Raw genomic sequence first — 19680 nt, forward strand, 5'->3', positions numbered from 1 at the left:
TCAGAGCTCTCTAGGGAAATTTTAGTTCAAATTGATCTTTTAAACTTACTTTTAAGTACTGTACATACAAAAGTTTATTTATAATAAATGAGGGGAAAACAGGCCTCACAAATAGCCGAGAAGACTGAAGGCCAGGTTATAGTCTAGCAAATGTGGGTTTCCAAAACCTTTAAGATTCCTAAGACATTTAGATGCTTCCATATTATTATCTCTAGAATTTCTATTCTTAAAATTTATACCAAATAAAACAAACTGGCAGCATTGCATAACTTTTAAAAACTTCTTTAACAGCTTTCGACTGACCAGTTAAATAGATACCAAAAAGAGAAATAAAACATTTTGATCGCTACCGCCATCAATTTATCGATAGTCTGGATAACTATCTTGCAACACTTATTCACACATAGAGGCTTATCCTACTGCTACTAATTGCTTTCGCTCTATAAAATACCTCTTTTTCTTCAGCTATCATTCAGCTTTAGAACGCCTGCAGTGCAGAACGATACCTCAAGTTTAACAGTATTTACTACTTTAGCAGACTGAACTCGAAGACGTCTCTACTCCTATGCTGGAATCTTTGTTGATTTGACAAATAAGAATAAGGCCCAAGACGAGAAAAAGTTTAAAAAGTGCATCCTAATATTAAAAGTAATTTGGGAATAATTAAGAAGTTCACCCTTTATATCTCCTAGTTCCTTTCAGTGTCAGGCAACAAAAGACAGTTTCATTACGATTTTTGGATCTCCCAGACTACTAAAAAATAAAAAGTCTGCCTGCTTCATTAAGGTGATTTTCAATCCCACAAATCTTTTAAGTGAAACAGATACAGAGAGCTGCTTTTTAAAGAAAGGTGTCTCTCATGCTTCCTCTATTTCAGTCTTCTGAATAAAAAGGAATTATTTTCATGGCCATGTAAAATTCCAATCTGAAAAAATTACGTCATTATTTGAGCCTTTCCGTTTCCAGACCAAGAGTACACCAGAGTAAATCTTAAAGTTTATCAATGGCAAGATCAGGTGGCTCTCTCATCCTTGTGTCTTCTAGATATAATGCGTGGCTCCGTTCACCACTGCCTTCCAAACTGCAGCTGCTGCATGTGTGACAGATATCATCCATGAAGGCTCTGCTAGAAGAGTTCCTTTTGCTGAAGTATGATGTTTACCAGTTGAAAGAAATCTGGGCAATTAGAGAACAAATAAACCGGTCTCCCATTATCAAGATACCTGGAGTCACAGAAGGGATCCACCAAGGAGAAATGAAAACCTGCCAAAGGCACCAACTTCACGTTCTACCCACTGCAGGTGATAAGAACTTCCTGGAATCAAATCCTACCCTTGGCATCAAAGAAACTAAGAGAAAACCATCTTAATGCCATGGGGAAAATCTAGGAAAAGGCTCTTTTGCCTTGTTATATCCTGAAACTCATATTCATTCGTATGCATCTTATTAAAGAATGAAGCCTAGACTTGACAGTAAAACCATAATGGTACTATCATTGCATCTTGTTTAAAGATCTACTTAATTTGAAGTCCTAAAGTTCGAGGTAGGAAAAAGACCAAAAAGTTCTCACTAACAGGGTAGGATAACACCTGGACATCAGACTGTGTAAATTAGGAGAATTCAGATGCCCAGCTTGCCCAAAGACGAAATAAAGAAACTTCTTAAATACTGGAATATAAAAGAGCACTTAGTACACTAATACCAGTAAAGGCTAAAATGGGCAAATATTTCCTTTTAAAAATTCCTGTGGACTACACAGGCATTCACCAAATCAAGTACCCCCAAATCACCCACTGCTTTAGTTATCTGGAGAGAAAATTAAAATAAATTTTAGGTCTCTTTTCTGGAACGGGCACTAGTTAGCATTCTTAGAAAAACAAACAGATTGCAGCCCCACTTGGTTCTTCTATGAACCCAAGGAGTTTAACAGTAGAATTAAATGGGCAATGGAAGGACACTCCAGTCTATAAATAAACCCAAGTAAATAATGGAAAGCACCCACTTGTTTATTATCCTTTCCCAACTCTCTCCAGAAGCTGGATATTCTGCCTCCAAGGGTTCAGTGGAGAAAGTGGACCCCTGACGTCAAAAGCTCTCCGTGGTCTTGGCTGTATCTGTGGTTCTAGGATCACTCCTTGCACCTCTGGTAGGAGAGAAGCACTGAAATAGAGAGCTGAATATAGATTTAAGAAAAAATTCTTATTAAGAAATTACATTCTCTGGTCATTTGAGCTTGTAATGACTTATCCTCAGGATAAAAAGGAGCTACATTTGGGCATACTTTCCTTAGTGCCTTCTTAATTTGAATTTTAGAAGTCTGTCACCACAAATGATTCATTCCTCAGTCACTATTAAGAAGGGACCTATCTTGGTCTAAGCCGTAACATGTTCTGTGACAAACCACCCAACTTCAAGTGGAAGACCAAATCCAAAAATGATCAATTAGGACTGGAAAACAAGATCAGTTGTCTTAAAGGGACAGGGAAAGGCACTCGACCTCAGATATATCAAGGAAGTCCCAATTAACTCTTCTGTCAAAGAGAAGAAGACGGATTGCAAAGTAGAAACAGAATAATCAAGCATATTAACGGGAATACCACTAAACCTTGGGAATTGTCTAAGAAGCTGGATTTGTTCTCAGTTTTTAAGTTTTCAGTAATTTAAAGAGTTAATCAGACTACAGTCCCATATTATAGCAATATAAAACGAAACCTGAATTTTATCAAGCTATGACTACTGTCACTGAAAAAGATTTATTCTTCAAGCACTCATATTTAAAAGCGGGAGGGCAGAATTGCAGATACAGGCAATACAGACTAAAAATCTTTTTTCAAACACATGATCATTTGGTTTGGGGTCAAGAAGGACCAGGAAATAATCATTAATGGCTACAATGCAGAAATTTAAGCAGTAAGATATACCCAAATAACAGATGATGATAAAGATAATGGAAAATAGTTTACTTTATTATAGAGATTAGGTAACTAAGAGAAGGAAGTTCAAAGGACACAGCATCTCAGCAAGGAAAAGCTGAAAGGAGAATAAGACAGACAGATAGGTATTTAAAGTTACAGGGACTGCAGGATAAATTTTAACCGTAGGAAACAGATCAATTATACTTTGTGGTACAGTGATACATGAGTATTAAATTTCAGATCTCACTCTAAACAGAAGGGTGCTGCGTATTCCTGCTGGATGGAACACAGGCAGTCACACTATGTGACTTCAGGGACATGTTATATTTGGGGATAAATTAAGAAAAAATGCTATCAAATAATGTCTCTCTCACACCAACTGGTCATCACAAGGGTTCCTTACCTGTTAGTGGAACGAGGATTGTGCTCTCCTGTTCTCTATCAATCAACCAACAAAGGTTATAGTCTCAGCACTAAGAAGGTGGCAACCAACCAAAGTTAGTTTTTAATGCCTTCATTTCCTCCTGGCTCTGCCGGCCAGTTTGGAAATATGCCAGCAGCTGAAAAGGAATGGTTATTCCATTACCTAACAACAGTTAGACTAAATGTTTTTTTTTTTTAAAGCCTGAAGATGAAGGAATGAGCTAATAACCCTTCTGTACTTTAGGAATATATTCAAGTCTCTACAAGTGAAAAATGTAAACAGTTTGGACTAAGAAAAGAAAACCTACAAATTTAACCATCAAATCTGTAATTTCCAGAATTTAAGCAAAGAAATGAAAAAACAAATCTAAAGAAGGCAAGGGGGTGAAACTGCCATCCAACATGAGGTACCAAACAAATAACTACAAAAGCTATGAGCCTATGTGGAGCTATTTTCCATTGTAAGTTTCCAACAGATTTTAAATCCTGAAGTCTTTAAACAGTATTCTGCAGTAGAATCACATTGAGTAGGAACATGAGGGACGGCAAGAGGAAAGGAGCACAAAAAAGAAAAAGATCTGAATACTGAATGTCTCAAGAAATACAATCTAACTAGGTACTTGCAAGGGTCCAAAACTCACAAATCGAATAGCAGAGTATTCCACAGCTGGAGTTCTTAAGAGGTGGCTTTTTAACAGATGAGAAAGAGCTTAAAATTGATACATCAGAGCTATTTTATTTATTTTCATTGGACCTATACAGTGGAAACAGGTGCTACAAAAGTGCTTTTAAAATTATTAAACAATCATCCTCCAGCCTTTTCTAATCAATTTTCTTGACAAATCATTCTTTTTCATATCTAATAATATTTCAATATAAACCGTGAAAATTATTAAAGACTCCCAAATGAACGAGATCTAAGTAAAACTTAACTACTTTGATTAAGATACAGTTTAAAATATATTCAGAAACTATAAACAAGATATGATTTTCCAAATTTCCCAGTTTTCCTTCATTTCTTAAATACTAATTAGTAACAATATATCTGATTGAAAATACAGGCAAAAGGGGAGCATTCCATTATGGAACAGAATTATTTGGTAATTTAAGTTCAGAAGCCCACTTCACTTTGAAAATGAAAAACAACTCCCAAGAAATCGTATCTTGCTCAGATTAATAATGGTCTAAGTTTACAATTTCTCCTTCAGTAGGAGCTCCAAACCCTTGACTTATTTACCAGACCCCACAGAGTATATAACTTAAAAATGCAACAAACTTAGATTTTAAAAAAAGTCCTTAGGTTAGGTTATAGGGTAAGTTAAATATGAGAGTTGGCTGAAGAAATAATAGATCCACTTATAAACTTCTCCCAAGTCAGATTACTTTCAGGATATAACTTCTTTGCTCTGCCTGAAGTATGCCAAAACATATTCATACTCAAAAAAAAAATTAAACAAATTTCCCTAAATAGAAATTATTTTGAATCATTGAGGACAGCTGCATCTCTCTTGCTTCAGGAGTTAATAATCTATGAAGACTGTGGATTAGTGTATCATATCACTTATGCAGAAAAATGTAAAGGCACTTTCAAAATGAGATCATTATTCAAACAAGAAAGGACAGCCTTTGCAAGACTACTACTGATGGAGGCTCATAAGAATGACGTAGTAGGACCTACCCTAATTCTGTTTCAGTATACAGCATTCTTCTATGTGATGTTTCAAGAGGGAAAAAAGAAATTACTCCACTGCAGGGCTTGCATTTCAACCACGAAAGAAGAAATTCCAAACCAAAGCTAATAAAATCAGCAATGCTGAAATGCCACAAAGGAACTCAAACAAGGTGTCAGAAGGTCTATTCGTCTACGACTTTAATATTTTCCATTAATACTTAAAAGTTTGAAGAGTCATACTGAAAATCAAGTCACATTCAAATCAGAAACAATCTAAGTATTTTATATATAAATACCACTCTGAGAAATGTACAAACTAGACTATTTGCAATATTTGTTCTCAATACTAAATTACTAAATGAGCATATACTGTTTATTACTTTTAAGCGTTTCTAATATCAATGAAAGAGGGAAAGCTACACCTGGTCATTTTTAAGCAATGAAATTGAAGGTAACACATTTCTACAAAGACTATGATTTCTATTCACTTGTGTTATAGAAGACCAATCTGAAGTCGGAATTATTAAGTTATAGATTTACAGATTATTTATAAAACAAAACATTCTACTACTCTAAACTGGGAGCAGGACACAGTAATATCTTTTTCTTATTCACCTTTTATCATTCACTGTTGCTAGTTGTAAGGCACTTCTAAAAAGAATAAGAATTTCCCACAAATCCCTCCAAGTGTCCAGATCAGCCCCAGATGGCATTAAGAAGAAAATGAAAGAACATCCTTAAGAGAAGCAGTGAGTCTTTGCACCTCCAGCCCCTAGACTATACACCGAATTAAATAAATTCAGTAAACGTTTTACAAATGAACGAAGTCTACCGATCAAGAAACAAAAAGTAAGCAGAATTTTGTCAAGTGGCTGGTATCTAAAGTTAAACTTTCTTATCCTAAAGGAAATAAAAACTATTGAAAGTGTATTAGTTCCATGGATTCTCTTTTGGGGCTCATCAGCTTCTAGGATTAATTTCTAAATATGATCAGCAGAAACGTCAAAGGTATTATCCTGAGGTGACACAAATTTTAGCTAAATTACAACACCCGTTATAGATTTTCTAATGTTCTTTTCCAGACCTAAAATTAGTAAAAAACAAAAAACCAAACCGGATATTGGCAGAACATTCAATTTTAAAAAGTGAGAGATCTTGTCAAAAAGCAGAAAGACAAACAAAGCCCAGCTTGCTCAGAATTAGTTAGCCACGGTATTGTACTGACTCTGGAGGAAAAGGTTCTATCTAAACCAGAACCTTGTATATATTGTCAAACGGGATACACCTTATAAACACTAAAATAAGGAAGAAAGCCTGGAACTTTAAGGAATGCACAGCATGGAAAGCAATTACCTAACAGAGAAGAAAGTTGTAATGAAAGTGAAAAACCCTATTAGATTGTTTTAAGAAATCAATATCTAACCAAATTCCAAGATTCACCAATATATTTTCTCTTCATCCTTTTGGAAAAGATACTATCCCGAAATGTTATTGGGATTCAAGTTACTCCACTAGGTTTAAATGTCAAGTGTTTGTTCAAAGATAGAAAAGAAAAAAATAGCAAATCCTGGGCTTCCCTGGTGGCACAGTGGTTGAGAGTCTGCCTGCCGATGCAGGGGACACGGGTTCGTGCCCCGGTCCGGGAAGATCCCACACGCCGCGGAGCGGCTGGGCCCGTGAGCCATGGCCGCTGAGCCTGCGCGTCCGGAGCCTGTGCTCCGCAACGGGAGAGGCCACAACAGTGAGAGGCCCGCATACCGCAAAAAAAAAAAAATAGCTAATCCAATTATGTCATGTTCCACTGACTATAGATGAGGAAGTAAAACAGGTAAAAAAAAGAAAATGCACAATACATTTTTAGAGTAGTTAATGCTCTATAGAATAAAAGATAAAAGGCAATCATAAAAATATATATCAACTATAAAAAAATTCAGAATCAAGTTGCCTTTAAAAAGGCAACTTCAGGGTCAAGATGACTAAACACAGAAACATTTAAATTGACCACTGCCTCCTTTGAATGAAAAAGGCTCTGTTCTTTGAAACAAAGAAAACCTTAGTGAACATAATTTTATGTTAAAATTAGTGGAAGTATTTTGAGAAACAGTATTTACATAGTCTTAAAATATCTCCCCAAAGACACTTATCATTTACAAAGGGAAAAAGAGTAAATCAACAGTGTAGACACCTGGTAGTCACCTCCTTAACCAAATCATCTTTTATCGCCACCAGTAATGGGACAAATCGATATCATGTAACTCCTGATATAATGTACTGACACAGACATAACATCATTTCAGTGGAATCTTTTCCAAAAATATATAATTCTCAATCTGACCAAGAGAGAACATCAGACACACAAGTTCAGTAATATTCAAACTAGCTAGTGCTCTTCAAAATTGTCAAGGTTACAAAAGGCAAAGAGAATGAAGAACTAGCCCAGATTGAAGGAGACTAAAGAGACATGACAATTAAGTACACTGTAAAATTCTAGATAGGATCCTGGACCAAAAAAAGGTGATTTAATGGACAATGGTCAAAATGCAAATAAGCTTACAGATTGGTTAGTATTAATGTTAACTCCTGATTTCTATATTTCTTCTATGAATATTAGGAAAAGCTGGGTGAAGGTATACGGGGACTCTATGTACTATTTTCACAACATTTTGTTAAGTCTAAATTTATTTTAAAATAAAGTTAAAAATATAAAACAAAAGGTTCTGAATATGTGACATACCTATGGAATGTTCACTGAGAAGAAATATAAATCTACAATTTTTATCGATAGAAAGTTCACTCCGATCTTTCTTTAAAAACTAATTCTAGTGGAAATGACAGCATTATGTTCTGTACTAACATCAGAAAAGTAATCAGATGGTGACAGTCTTGCTTATGCTTTTGTTTTTGCGGTACGCGGGCCTCTCACTGTTGTGGCCTCTCCTGTTGCGGAGCACAGGCTCCGGACGCGCAGGCTCAGCGGCCATGGCTCACGGGCCCAGCCGCTCCACGGCATGTGGGATCTTCCCGGACCGAGGCACGAACCCGTGTCCCCTGCATCGGCAGGCGGACTCTCAACCACTGCGCCACCAGGGAAGCCCTTGCTTATGCTTTTTAATTTCTTTGATAAATAGTTCTCTATACAGAGAACTTTGATTCAGAAGAAAGTATGAGAGATCAAAAAATATCTTCTCTCCTACAAAGAGAAAAATGAATTATGTTTATGTTAAACTAGAGTGGAAATTAACTTTAGACTAAAGCAAACATATAATAGAGGAAGTAGCTTAAAAAGTCTTCAAATTTAAATTACCATGTATGTATACACACTACTATGTGCAAAATAGCTAGCTAGTGGGAACCTGCTGTATAGCACAGGGAGCTCAGCTCAATGCTCCGTGGTGACCTAGATGGGGGGGACTGGCGGGGTTGGGAGGGGTCGGAGGTCCAACAGGGAGGGGATAGATGTGTACATATAGCTGATTCACACCGCTGTACAGCAGAAACTAACACACCACTGTAAAGCAACTATACTCCAATAAAAAAAAATTACCATGTATGAATTTTTATTCCTGCATAATAAAAATGGAATAAAATTTTCTGCTCATTTTCCCTAAAAACTTCCATAAGAAACAATGTATAGCACCATAAATATCCCTCTAACATATTTTTGCTAAGTCAAATTATAAAACTCCCAAATAATATACCTTCACTTATAAAATCAGTTACAATATTCATACATAAACTTTTGTTTAATTTTGTTAACATTTATTGAGAGCTTAGTATACAGCAATATATTATGCATTATATATATATATTGCTTCATTCGATCCTCACAATAACTCAATGACATATACAGTACAATCATCACAGTTTTACCGATAAGGAAACTAAGGCACAAAGTAGTAAAGTAACTCGGCTAAGATCACACACCTAGTAGGCTGTAGAGCAGGAAACTGAAAAACCAGTTTGTCTCCAAGATCCTCAGTTTTCACTAATTTTATACTTTTCCAAATCATATTATTTTGATTAACAATTATTTTCTTTCAAAATACTTAGTATATGATAAAATGCTAGATTAAATGTTTTAAGTAGAATTCTGAAATTCTCTCCTTCTATTTCATTTAAACATAGATCAGTTGGCAGTTATTTGCTTTGCCATTTCTATCAACCCAGGAAAGTTTGACAAGGCAATAAGAGTTAGAAATAAAATACAGCAAAACTCAATATCAACAACATAAATATCTAGGAACAACAGATGTTTCTACTGAAACTGAAAGACCTGTATCTAAAACTTTGTTGAAAAGGTAATCCAAAATTCCTCTCATCTTTAAAGTATCTACAAAAAAGCAAAATGCAGAATTTTAATTTCTAGTTTATATGTCACATATCTATTGACCTGCCTAACAAATAAATATATAGGATACTCTCTTAAATGTATAAAAATCTCAAAGAGTTTAATGAGTTCAATTACCTTAATGTACTTTAAAAATTATATAAAATTCTATAATTTAAGTCATCATTTCTGTTACAAGCATGATTAGAATAATGATCTAGCAATAACAAATTGCATTTTATTCTCTACTAATTCAGAGCTCAATTCTGCTGCCCAGAGAACAGTCTTTAGTTTGTCACTGAGTGTATAATACCCAGTATGGACGTTGTAGTTGTCCTCAATTTTAATATATTTTAAATATTATTTACAGATAGCTTTCACTATATCTACTCAAATTCTTCTGTACACAAAGACAAAATCAAAGGAAGGTCACTCCCTTCCTCGTCCCAACCTGAGTCTCATAAAAATCAATATAAATACACTCATCTCAATGGAAGTATGGTATCAGAAGCACTCAGCACTTTATACAAGAACAGGATGCTTTCAAATTCTTTATCAATAAAATGGGGTAGGCTTTTGAAAAGACAGGACAAATATCTAATTACAAATAACACCTTTAATCTACCCTATTCTAAGTTATATAACTTGTCTGGCCATTGAGCCTGCAGTGACAAAAAGAAAGTCATAAGGCCAACACATCCATAAGTCTTAGAGAGAGGGCATCCTGAACTTCAGGGCCCAGGTCAGTAAACCATCAGAAACTAAGAAAGCCTGTGTTTGTCAAATACTCATCAGGTAGTTAATATCTACACAGTAATGAAACTACAAACCAGAAAAATAAAAAATGCCTAACCTGATATGCTATACACTAAATTTAAATCCTGGAACAAACCTTTAATCCTGGTATTTTACCAACCATTCACAGCTTTCACAGCCGATTCTACTTTCCAAACATTTTGTAAATAAGATTTACAGTCACAATCCAGGTCTTGAAAAGGAAAATACTGCCAAAAAGAATATGGTGAAAAGGTACGAAGGGAAAAGAATATCACCACCATCAATAATCAACAATTTAAGAAATATGATTTGATATAAAACAGATACATGAAGTTTAGTTAACACTGTATGGGCTATCAACACAACTTTGCAAAGCCATCACAGATCTTGGGTTAAGGCCTTGAAAGTGCCACTGCTACCAGAACTCAAGTTTTCAGTTCAGCAAGTAAGAAAACGACAAATGTGGACATACCTCCTCGAAGAAATGAAATTCATGTATATTCCTTCACATGTTTTAATAAGGCACTCCTTTAAATTTTACTCAGAATACCAGATTACAGTATTTCTGAGTAGGAAAAAAACCTTTTTCCGTTCTTCCTTCAAAACTTGAATCAAATCTCTGATACTGCCGAATGCAGCTAGTATTAATACTCTGAAAGTTCTGACTTCCTGCAGTTTTATGGTGGTCTATCTTCAAAGACATTCCCAAAAGAGCCAAAAAGACCTTAATCTACTAATACATCTTCAGGAACATCTCCAATACCCATTCTTTTCACTCCTTTGATAAATCCTTTTAGTTCCCAGAAGACTTCAATTTTTCTCAGAATTTGACATCCCTTTTGGTACTCCTTTCTTATTCCATTGCTCAAATAAGTGTAACGTGGGAAATGGATAAATGGGAGATGAGACTGTTTAATTGGCTCCTTTGTTAGCAATGTCAAGCTTTAACTCTAAAGCATAAGAAAAACAAAGTTAGTAAAATTTCTATATTTTACTAATGAAAGCATAGAACCAATTCTGATTAGCTTCCCTATCTTTGAATGTTTATGGAGTTAACTAGATTTCCCCCAGGAATATAGTAAACTCGTATGAAGGCCATCCCTAAGATCTGCAAACCATTCACAATGACAGGGCCAATTAAATGAGGCTGCAAATATGTCAGTGCTATACTTCTCAAAATATGTTCTTAAACTTCTGCCAGATGGTATATACTTGGTATATACTTTCACATGACAATTATATTTTTATTTCTAAAATAAATCAAATACTTACAGAAAAGAGGGTGGTATAGCAGAAAAAGAACTGTTCACGTAGAATAATAAATGTAGAGATGGGATCCAGTTGAGGCCTGCCATCACTTAGCTATATGACCCAGAATATTCTCACATATAAAATGAAGCAGATCAATATTTCCCGAAGTGTATTCCAAAACACACCGGGTCTATAGGACATTAACAGGTGCTGTATGTTCAAAGGAGTTGGAGTCAATAAGTAAAACTGTCTGCCTTCTGCAGAATTTCTCAATCTTCAATAAACTAAAATGCAATGTCCATCTCTAAGATGTGTAAGTCAAAAAGCATTCCCCCAAATTCTTGGGCTCTAGAACTTTTTTTTTTTTACTTGAAGAACTAGTATTCCCAAAACACTAGTTTTGAAACTTTTAAACTAGATTTCAAAATCCAGTTCAATGAATCTTTGAAACTTAAAAAACAGGTACTGACTCATTATCTTATTTAAAATAAACTGATTAACTCCATTCATTCTAAGGATGTAAGTGTTCAGTCCCATATGGGACCGAGCATGGAACAGATGGTCTTCAGGGCATTATGCCTGTCTAAAACAATCTTTACAATGAAAGAGTTTCAGAATCATTTGATTAGGGAAATGGTTGTATTCTGGAGTATCAACAAACTGCTACATGACACTACATTCCTTCTACATATTCCCTGCCCCCATTAAGAAAGAGGAAAGTGTGCTTTGTAACAACTTTTATTTCCGTAACTTTCAGAAGTTTGAAGCACTTCTCCAATGGTCAGATATAGTACTAGCATCCTGGGATTCAGCAAAAGAATTAATCCCTGATGCTTCCATTATATGTAATACATTCACTACGCTTCCATTATATGTAATACATTCACTACTCACCTTATGCATCTGGAATGGTGATACTATACACATTATTCTTAAGAGAAATGAGAAAGTAGTCACTCTTTTCCTGTAGGCATTAATTCTCTTATGGAGCCCAAGGTGAGACAGGCTACAACCAAAAATGTCACAAAGGCGCAGAATCACTTGTCTCGAAGGCTATAGTAGGGAGACAGTCTCTCAATATGTAGACAAGCTTTTAGTTTTAATTTACAGTGGGTAAGAAAGGAATGGAATCATTCTTATCCGGCACAATAAGAGCAGCCACCGTTTACAAAACTAAGAACTGAGCCAGGTGCATTACTTACTTCATCTCCTTTAATCCTCCCAACAACAGTGTAAGGATAACTATTACTCCCATTTAACAGGTAAGGAAACTGGGCTTACACGTACATTTACAAAGGTCATACAATGAAGAGGTAGCATAAACAAGATCAGACGCCACATCTGATGCCAAGGCTAATGCTCATTAAACGCTACCTCATTATGCTCTATGCTCATTAGTCTACAGCCTAGATTAATCAACTTGTGTGAATAAAAAAGCTGTCATGCACATCACACACAGAACTAAGCATAATATAACTTGGGATAATTCGGAAGATATATCAAGATCTTAGGATATTTCTTCAGGGTACTAGATAAAACTCTTTAAAACCAAAATCATGACTTTTTTTTCTTTGCATCCTTAGTACCTTTGCTCAGTGTTAACATACATAACAAGCATTTAATAAATATTTCTTAAATAAATAAACCAACACAATACCAAAAAAGAACAGAAATACTGTAAATGTAAAAAGTCTCCTGGGCTAACAGACAATGGCTTAACTAGTTTAGGTAATTTTTCTAAAATGCTTTATATAGCTAGATTTACAGATGGAGGCAACAAAACTGTTTAATAAATTATGACTATCACCAGATCCTCCTCCTTCCCTACCATCCCCTTTAATGGTCTTCTACTACCTTTCTATTTCTCTGTTTTTTTCTCCCCTATTCATGTTTTGAGCCTCTAACTCAGACCATTGGTATCAATGGCATTTAGGTCACATATTCATAAGCCCAAATATAGCACAACTAGGTTTTTGTTAGGCCAATGTGTCTACTTGTTTTTGCTTTTGCATATTGGATCGATTTCTTAAAAAGCTAACTGAAGCTACTGGTAGATCCTCATGGGCTAAGAATCTGAATATAACTGGAAACATAACTAAACCTTTACATAAAGAGAAATCCCAAAGTGAGTCTGTTAGTTTGCCTATCCATTTCACAATGGTAACCTCACTTTAAAACACTCTCTCTTCAATGTGACCGCCTCATGGATTGGGAAGAGTGGCAGATTTTTTTTAGGCTGTTGAAAGCATGTCAATAAGTAAAATGTCTAGAAATGCAATCAACTGTACAAGATGTGAAAACTACTGACTTTCAGCAGCTTTTCGCTATTTCATCTTACTGGAAAGTAAAATTATGGAACATGTGAGTAAGATTTACACTACATTACTATTAAATGATTAATTAAACTACTATATCCTTTAAGATAAATCTTTACTGTTAACTACAATTCAAAAAAAATTCCAATTGCTTCTTTCTATAGTTCCAATGTTTGTAAATCAGGAAAAATATAATAGAAATTAAGGAAAGTAGCTTTATAAAAACTTTGAATTAATACGTAATACAATTGTCTTAGATTTAAAAAAAAATACACTTCCCCTTCTAGGTTAATGAGCGAAAAGACTAGATAAATCCTGTTTTTCAACTTAATATAAAAACCTTCATGTAAATTAGCATTTTCTTGTTCCAATAATAAGCATGTGATGTGAATCTAAGCTGTAACTGTACAGAATTAAAGATCTGAGTCACAATGTGCTATTATGATTGAAGTGATTAAAGTGAGTTTTCTACTTTAAAAAGTACTGTAATGTAATTTGATCACATGAAACAAAAAAAATAACCTAAATATCAACAGCTTGTAACACTTAAAGCTCACTGAGACCAATGGAAGGCTACCAGTCTGATTTATTGAAATGTTCATGTCATAAAACTTTATCTCTATATCAATTTATTATTCAGAAATTGATGCCACTTAAGCAGATTTCCCAAATTAAAAGTTTATTCTTCAGCAAAAACTTGGAAAGTTTAATCATTTTGAATAGAAAACGTATCGAGAAAAAAATAACTAAATTCAGATTGCGAGGATCATCAACGGGAGCACCAAGCCGCTGCACCACAGTGAGGAACCAACGAGAAGTGTCTAAGGCCAAATGGCTCCATGCTCGCAGGCTAAGGGCTGTTGTCTACAGTTGTCCACTGTCACCTCTTGCTGCTTATCAGTGGGCCATGGCAACCTCCAAAATGCTTCAGAATACAGTCACTGCTCAGTATCCACGGGGAAATCGGTTCCAGGACCACCTGTGGATACCAAATCCACAGCAGTATCAATACTACTGGCCCTTCCCATCTGTGGATTCCGCATCCTCAGATTCAACCGACCAGAGAATGGTTGAATCCATGGACGCAGAACCCACGGATACAGAGAGCCGAGTGGTACAAGCTTTGGAATCAAATCACCTAGTAGAATACTAGCTCCATCACTTAGTAGTCACGTGACCAAGCTACTTGACAATATTTCACCCACGGTAATATATCAGCCAGTAATACACTGAAAGAAATCTTAGAATCATCTGTCGTATAATCCTCAGGCTCCCAATGAATTTATCATCAATTTTATACAAATTTACAAAAAAGAAGAGTTAAAGAGGTTGCTAATCCAAATATTATTTACCTTCAATAAGCATTAAATACACTTGTTCCTAAAAGGATTGGGGTGCAGTTTCGTGGTTTATTATTATGGGATTCAAGAATGGAGGCAGAAAACTAGTTACAATACCTAGTTTGGACTTACCCTACCCTCCTCATTCTGGATCCACCCTTCTTCCCCGGAACCTCAAAATAGGTAAAATTCCTCATAATAAAATATACCCAGTGTGCAAACATATAAATCCTGATGTCATATCAGAGAATAACTGGCAAATAATGTTTGGTAGATCCCCAAAGAGGAGAATAACACAATGAAGATAAAGAACAGCTTAGGAATCAGTCCAATCCCTTATTTCAAAATTCTGTGATATTATGGAACCTCCACCAAAGACAAGACACGGCACCATGCTTGACTCTGAAAGAGAAGTTAAGACAAACTGTACAGTGATCAAGCCTTTTAAAACAGGAAGAGAAGGAACGACCCAGACATGTGATGGCTCATTAGCACATGACCAGTGGACAGCACTATAGCCAAAACCAGGCATTCACTCAATTCGCCTCACCACGCTCACCCAGAACAATACACTTGAAGAAACAAAAACCAAGCAAAAACGGTAACTACAAAGCAGCATTTCTTCCAATATAAATTGGCTAATATAAGTTTCACTGAATACCATCTTTCAAAAGTAATTTTTAAAACATGAGAGTATGTCCCTCAATAGAAAGAGAATCCTTGTCATTGTTGAAAATACCAAAACAAAACTGTCTAAAAGGTCACAACCAAGCAAACAGAACTATATTAAGCATAAACAAAAACTTCCTTATGAAAGAAAGTAAGTGGTTTGGGTTATCCATTTCTAAAAAAAGAGATTAAAAACATCTGAAATGAGAAATCAGCTTTCCTAGATACAATTATTTGATTTACTGTGTTGAAAAAGGTAATAAAGATATTTCAAAGGAAAAACTCAGGGGGGATAATATTATAGCAAAATAACTAATAAGTAGGTATCTATACAATACCTCATACAGAACAGGTAACTGTATGTCACTTATTCATCAGTAATTTCACTAAAACTACAAATCATTAATAATAATTACTTCAATCTTAGCATCTATTAGGGACTTTTAATTTTACTACTGGAAATATTCTCTCTAATTTCTATCTGTAAAGGTCTAACATTTATTTATAAGACATTATGAATTTCTTACAGAATAATCTTACCAGCCTGAAAGCTAGGAAAACATGAAACACTTGCCCTTACTTTAGAATAGGAAAAAAGCAACATGGAGCAGCATATTAATTTGTTGATGGTTATGATACAATGATACAATGGAGGCAGACAACTAAAAATAAATACTGTCTCTTTATACTTATCCATAGCTCAGTAGTTAACACCATTGGGAATGCATTTGTGTTCATGCTTCCTTAAAATAATATACAAAACATAATCTTTCAACTGGTGAACATTCAATACCATATCAAATTTCTTTGGGGTTTTCTTAAAATTTCTAACTCCTACCTTGCTGTCAGGCTATAAACTGCTACTTTCCCAATGTCACCTTACATGCCTCAGAATCCCCTTTTTTTCCCCTTCTCCCCTCATCTGCTTTAAAACGATAAAGCTAGTAAAATATAAGACTTGAAAAAAAAAAGTCTAAAAAGGACCAGAAATGCTATGCAAAAACAGTAAGGGAAAAAAACAAAACAAAACATAGCTTTACTTTGTGACGGCAATTTCAAGCAGTTTTGGAAGCCAGAGCTGTGTCTAAAGGATTAGGTTATCCACTCTGGATAAGCGGAGTGTTACCATGTGTGGACTGCGTCCTTACCTTCTTAGCTTTCTTAATGAGGCCAGGGTCACTGGTTCGAACCATTACCTCAGATTACAACCACAAAGAAAATGTGCCTCTATTTCCACCAGTGACAGAAAAGGAATCACTGAACTTCTCACACCTCATTAAGGAAGGGAGCAACTAGACATCCAAAGTAGGGTCAGCACTTTCCTAAAACACAGCACGGATCAGGCCACTCTACAAAAACAAGAAGCGTTCTCCATTCCAAGTCCAATTAAGTCCAAACTTCGCAATCCTGCCTTTAATTAAGGCTTTTCAAAGTTAGCCTTGCCTTCTACATTCCTGTATACAGACACTATCTCTTACCAACTTAGACTATGTCCTGTGTTCTCTTCTATAAATACTCCTCGTACCTTGAACCTTTTTGGTATGTTTTCTCCACTGAAGTGACTTACTAATCCCCATGGCTATCAAACTTCTCTCAAATGTCACCTCCTCAAAAGCATGTGATCTTTACCTTCTGTCTCCCAATACTGCTTTATTAGATCTCTCATGACACACCATATTCTACCTTGCCATACTTTTCCCATTTATTGGCTTTCTATCCCAAGTCATTCCCTAAAATGTTTCAAGAAGCTTACAGAGATAGATATAAATACTCTAAGATACAATAACTTATAAATGAGTGAGAAAACTTGACACAAAGGACCAGAAACAGAAGAGTCATATAAATTGAATCTGTTACCTGTTAGCTTTTCCTTTCATGTATATGTATACGTATATATACACATACACTTATTCTTAAATTCAACGTAGGCTCTCCTTAAGGATATAAAGAGTGCTATGCATATACACAGTCCATAAATTACATCCTTTCAAATACCCAGGAGATTCCGTAATCTAAGGACATTTTCAAAACATCCCTTTAAAAAATTACATTCCTTTGTATGTGTACCCACACATACATGTATATATTCTCGAATTTTTTAAATGGCAAGCAAAATGAAACAATGCACCAAAATATAAAAGAGTAAGTTTTGTGGCACTTCAAATGTCAGTAAAATAATCAAATTACTCACATTTATTGTCAATGATAGCATTAATGCTTTTCTCATTTAAATAAATCTCTACCATTTCCCTTTTGGTAGAGACCTAGGAGTGCTCAGGAGATAGGAAGAAATAATTCCACCTCTTTCCAATGCCTGGAAGAGACTGGCAATGGAACCTCGTTAGTATGAAAAGAAAGCAGCTAGATCACTAAAGTAAAGAACCAATCCTAAACACTTAGTTCACCTTCACCTGGATTTCTATTCACTACTAAATATTTTGGGGACACATCTGCTTTGGATTATAGACACAGATAAACCCTATGAAAAGATTAAATTGCCAAAAATCCTACCTGAAGGTTATAACCACTTATCCTCAGACCTTTAAAATCGCAGCTATAAATAATAGCTTTCCTGGGAAATTAGGTTATTTTTTTTCTTTTTCAACACAAGAGAAACAAAACATTGCTTCAAGGGAAGAGCAGGTAGGAAGGTGAATACAGTATTTTTATAAACTGAGAAATTTTGCTAACCAAAGCGTTCCTGTACTGAATCATTTTACAATGGAAATCACTCTCCCCCTAATTTCTTTCTTTCATTCATTAACAAATAACAGAAAAACATAATTTCCTAAGTTCTCCTCCCTGTTCCAAGCATACCCCCACTCCAATCTAGATTACGGATTCCTCTGATACTCGTTTTCCCTGAACATCAGTTAGTTAGCAAGTGTTGAGGGCAAAATCACTCCCCAATTTAATTTTCAGTCACTTCCTTTCACCTCCTTAACTTACTCCATTAAGCCCAACTGTTGCCTTAATTATGCCCAGACTGTTCTCCTTATTTACTCCCATTTTTATTAACCCTCTCCTGCCTCAAACTTTCTCCTTCAACTCAAGACTTTTGAAAAGTCAGTTCAAACAACACTGCTTTCCTAACCTACCAAAGGTCAATTCTATCCCATCTGTGAACTCTGAATGCAATTTCCTGTGTCATTTTGGAGGCTAGCGTTCCAGGTACAGTCTAAGAAACGTTTTGTAGCACTATGTCAGGAATTCACGTAGCCTCTCTGAACTTGTTCCTCTACCTATAAGCCAAAAGTTGAATGGGATCCAGAGTTCCAGCTCAAAATTTCTGATTCATTGATTTCGTGTTGTTTAAAAGCGTTATTTAGCTCTTATAATTTCCCCATGTATATGCAGCATACACTGCTTGAGAACAAGAACCATGTTAGATTACATCTGTGCCCACACCATTACTAGATATAATGATTTACACCTAGTACCTACTCAATAAATATATCCATCTGATAGGCCAGTGAGGGGGAGACAGAGAACTTAATGTAATAGGTACAGTAACATATCCGAGAAGAACTGAACCTTACTCCTATCAAAACTGCTATGCAATAATGGTAACAGGATGGCAAAGTATTTGGCAATAATTATATCCCTTTCCCAGATGATTGTGGGGTATGTTTTTGCCACACGTCTGCACTCACTTATTCAACAAATATTTCAGAACATACCATGAATCAGGTTATACTGCATGCAGTGGAAATACAGAGGTAAAAACAGATGGGTAACATCCTTACTCGCAAGGAGCTTACATTCTGGAGTACAAGAACAAGAGGAGCGTCCCTACCCGAACTTCCAAGATCAAAACAAGAGTATCTGAGGATATAATGAGTTAAATATCTGCAGCTCCCAGTGCCTTCCAGTGTAGGGAACAACAGTCAGAACACCTTGGTTTTGATCATATCCTACAGAGACGGCAGAGCACAGAAGTCATTAAGAGCACAAAATCTAGACCCAGACTGACTGGATTTAAATCCCAGCT

General features: G+C 35.5%; 1 protein-coding gene across 2 annotated transcripts in view; it reads right to left on the reverse strand.

The window, feature by feature from the left end:
* Positions 1 to 19680, reverse strand: part of TSC22D1 (TSC22 domain family member 1) — a 132795-nt gene that overhangs the window by 98836 nt on the left and 14279 nt on the right. The window contains exon 2 of one of the 2 annotated variants that reach the window (XM_082675338.1): positions 14556 to 14659. The exons of the other annotated variant lie outside the window; for it this stretch is intronic. Within the exon in view, the coding sequence (XP_082531464.1) occupies positions 14626 to 14659 (34 nt within the window). The 3' untranslated portion in view covers positions 14556 to 14625. Of the gene's footprint in view, positions 1 to 14555; positions 14660 to 19680 lie in introns of those variants that run through there. 2 annotated transcript variants of the gene reach the window in all.

Source organism: Grampus griseus, assembly GCF_964374135.1.
Source record: "Grampus griseus genome assembly, chromosome: 18".
NCBI lineage: Eukaryota > Metazoa > Chordata > Mammalia > Artiodactyla > Delphinidae > Grampus > Grampus griseus.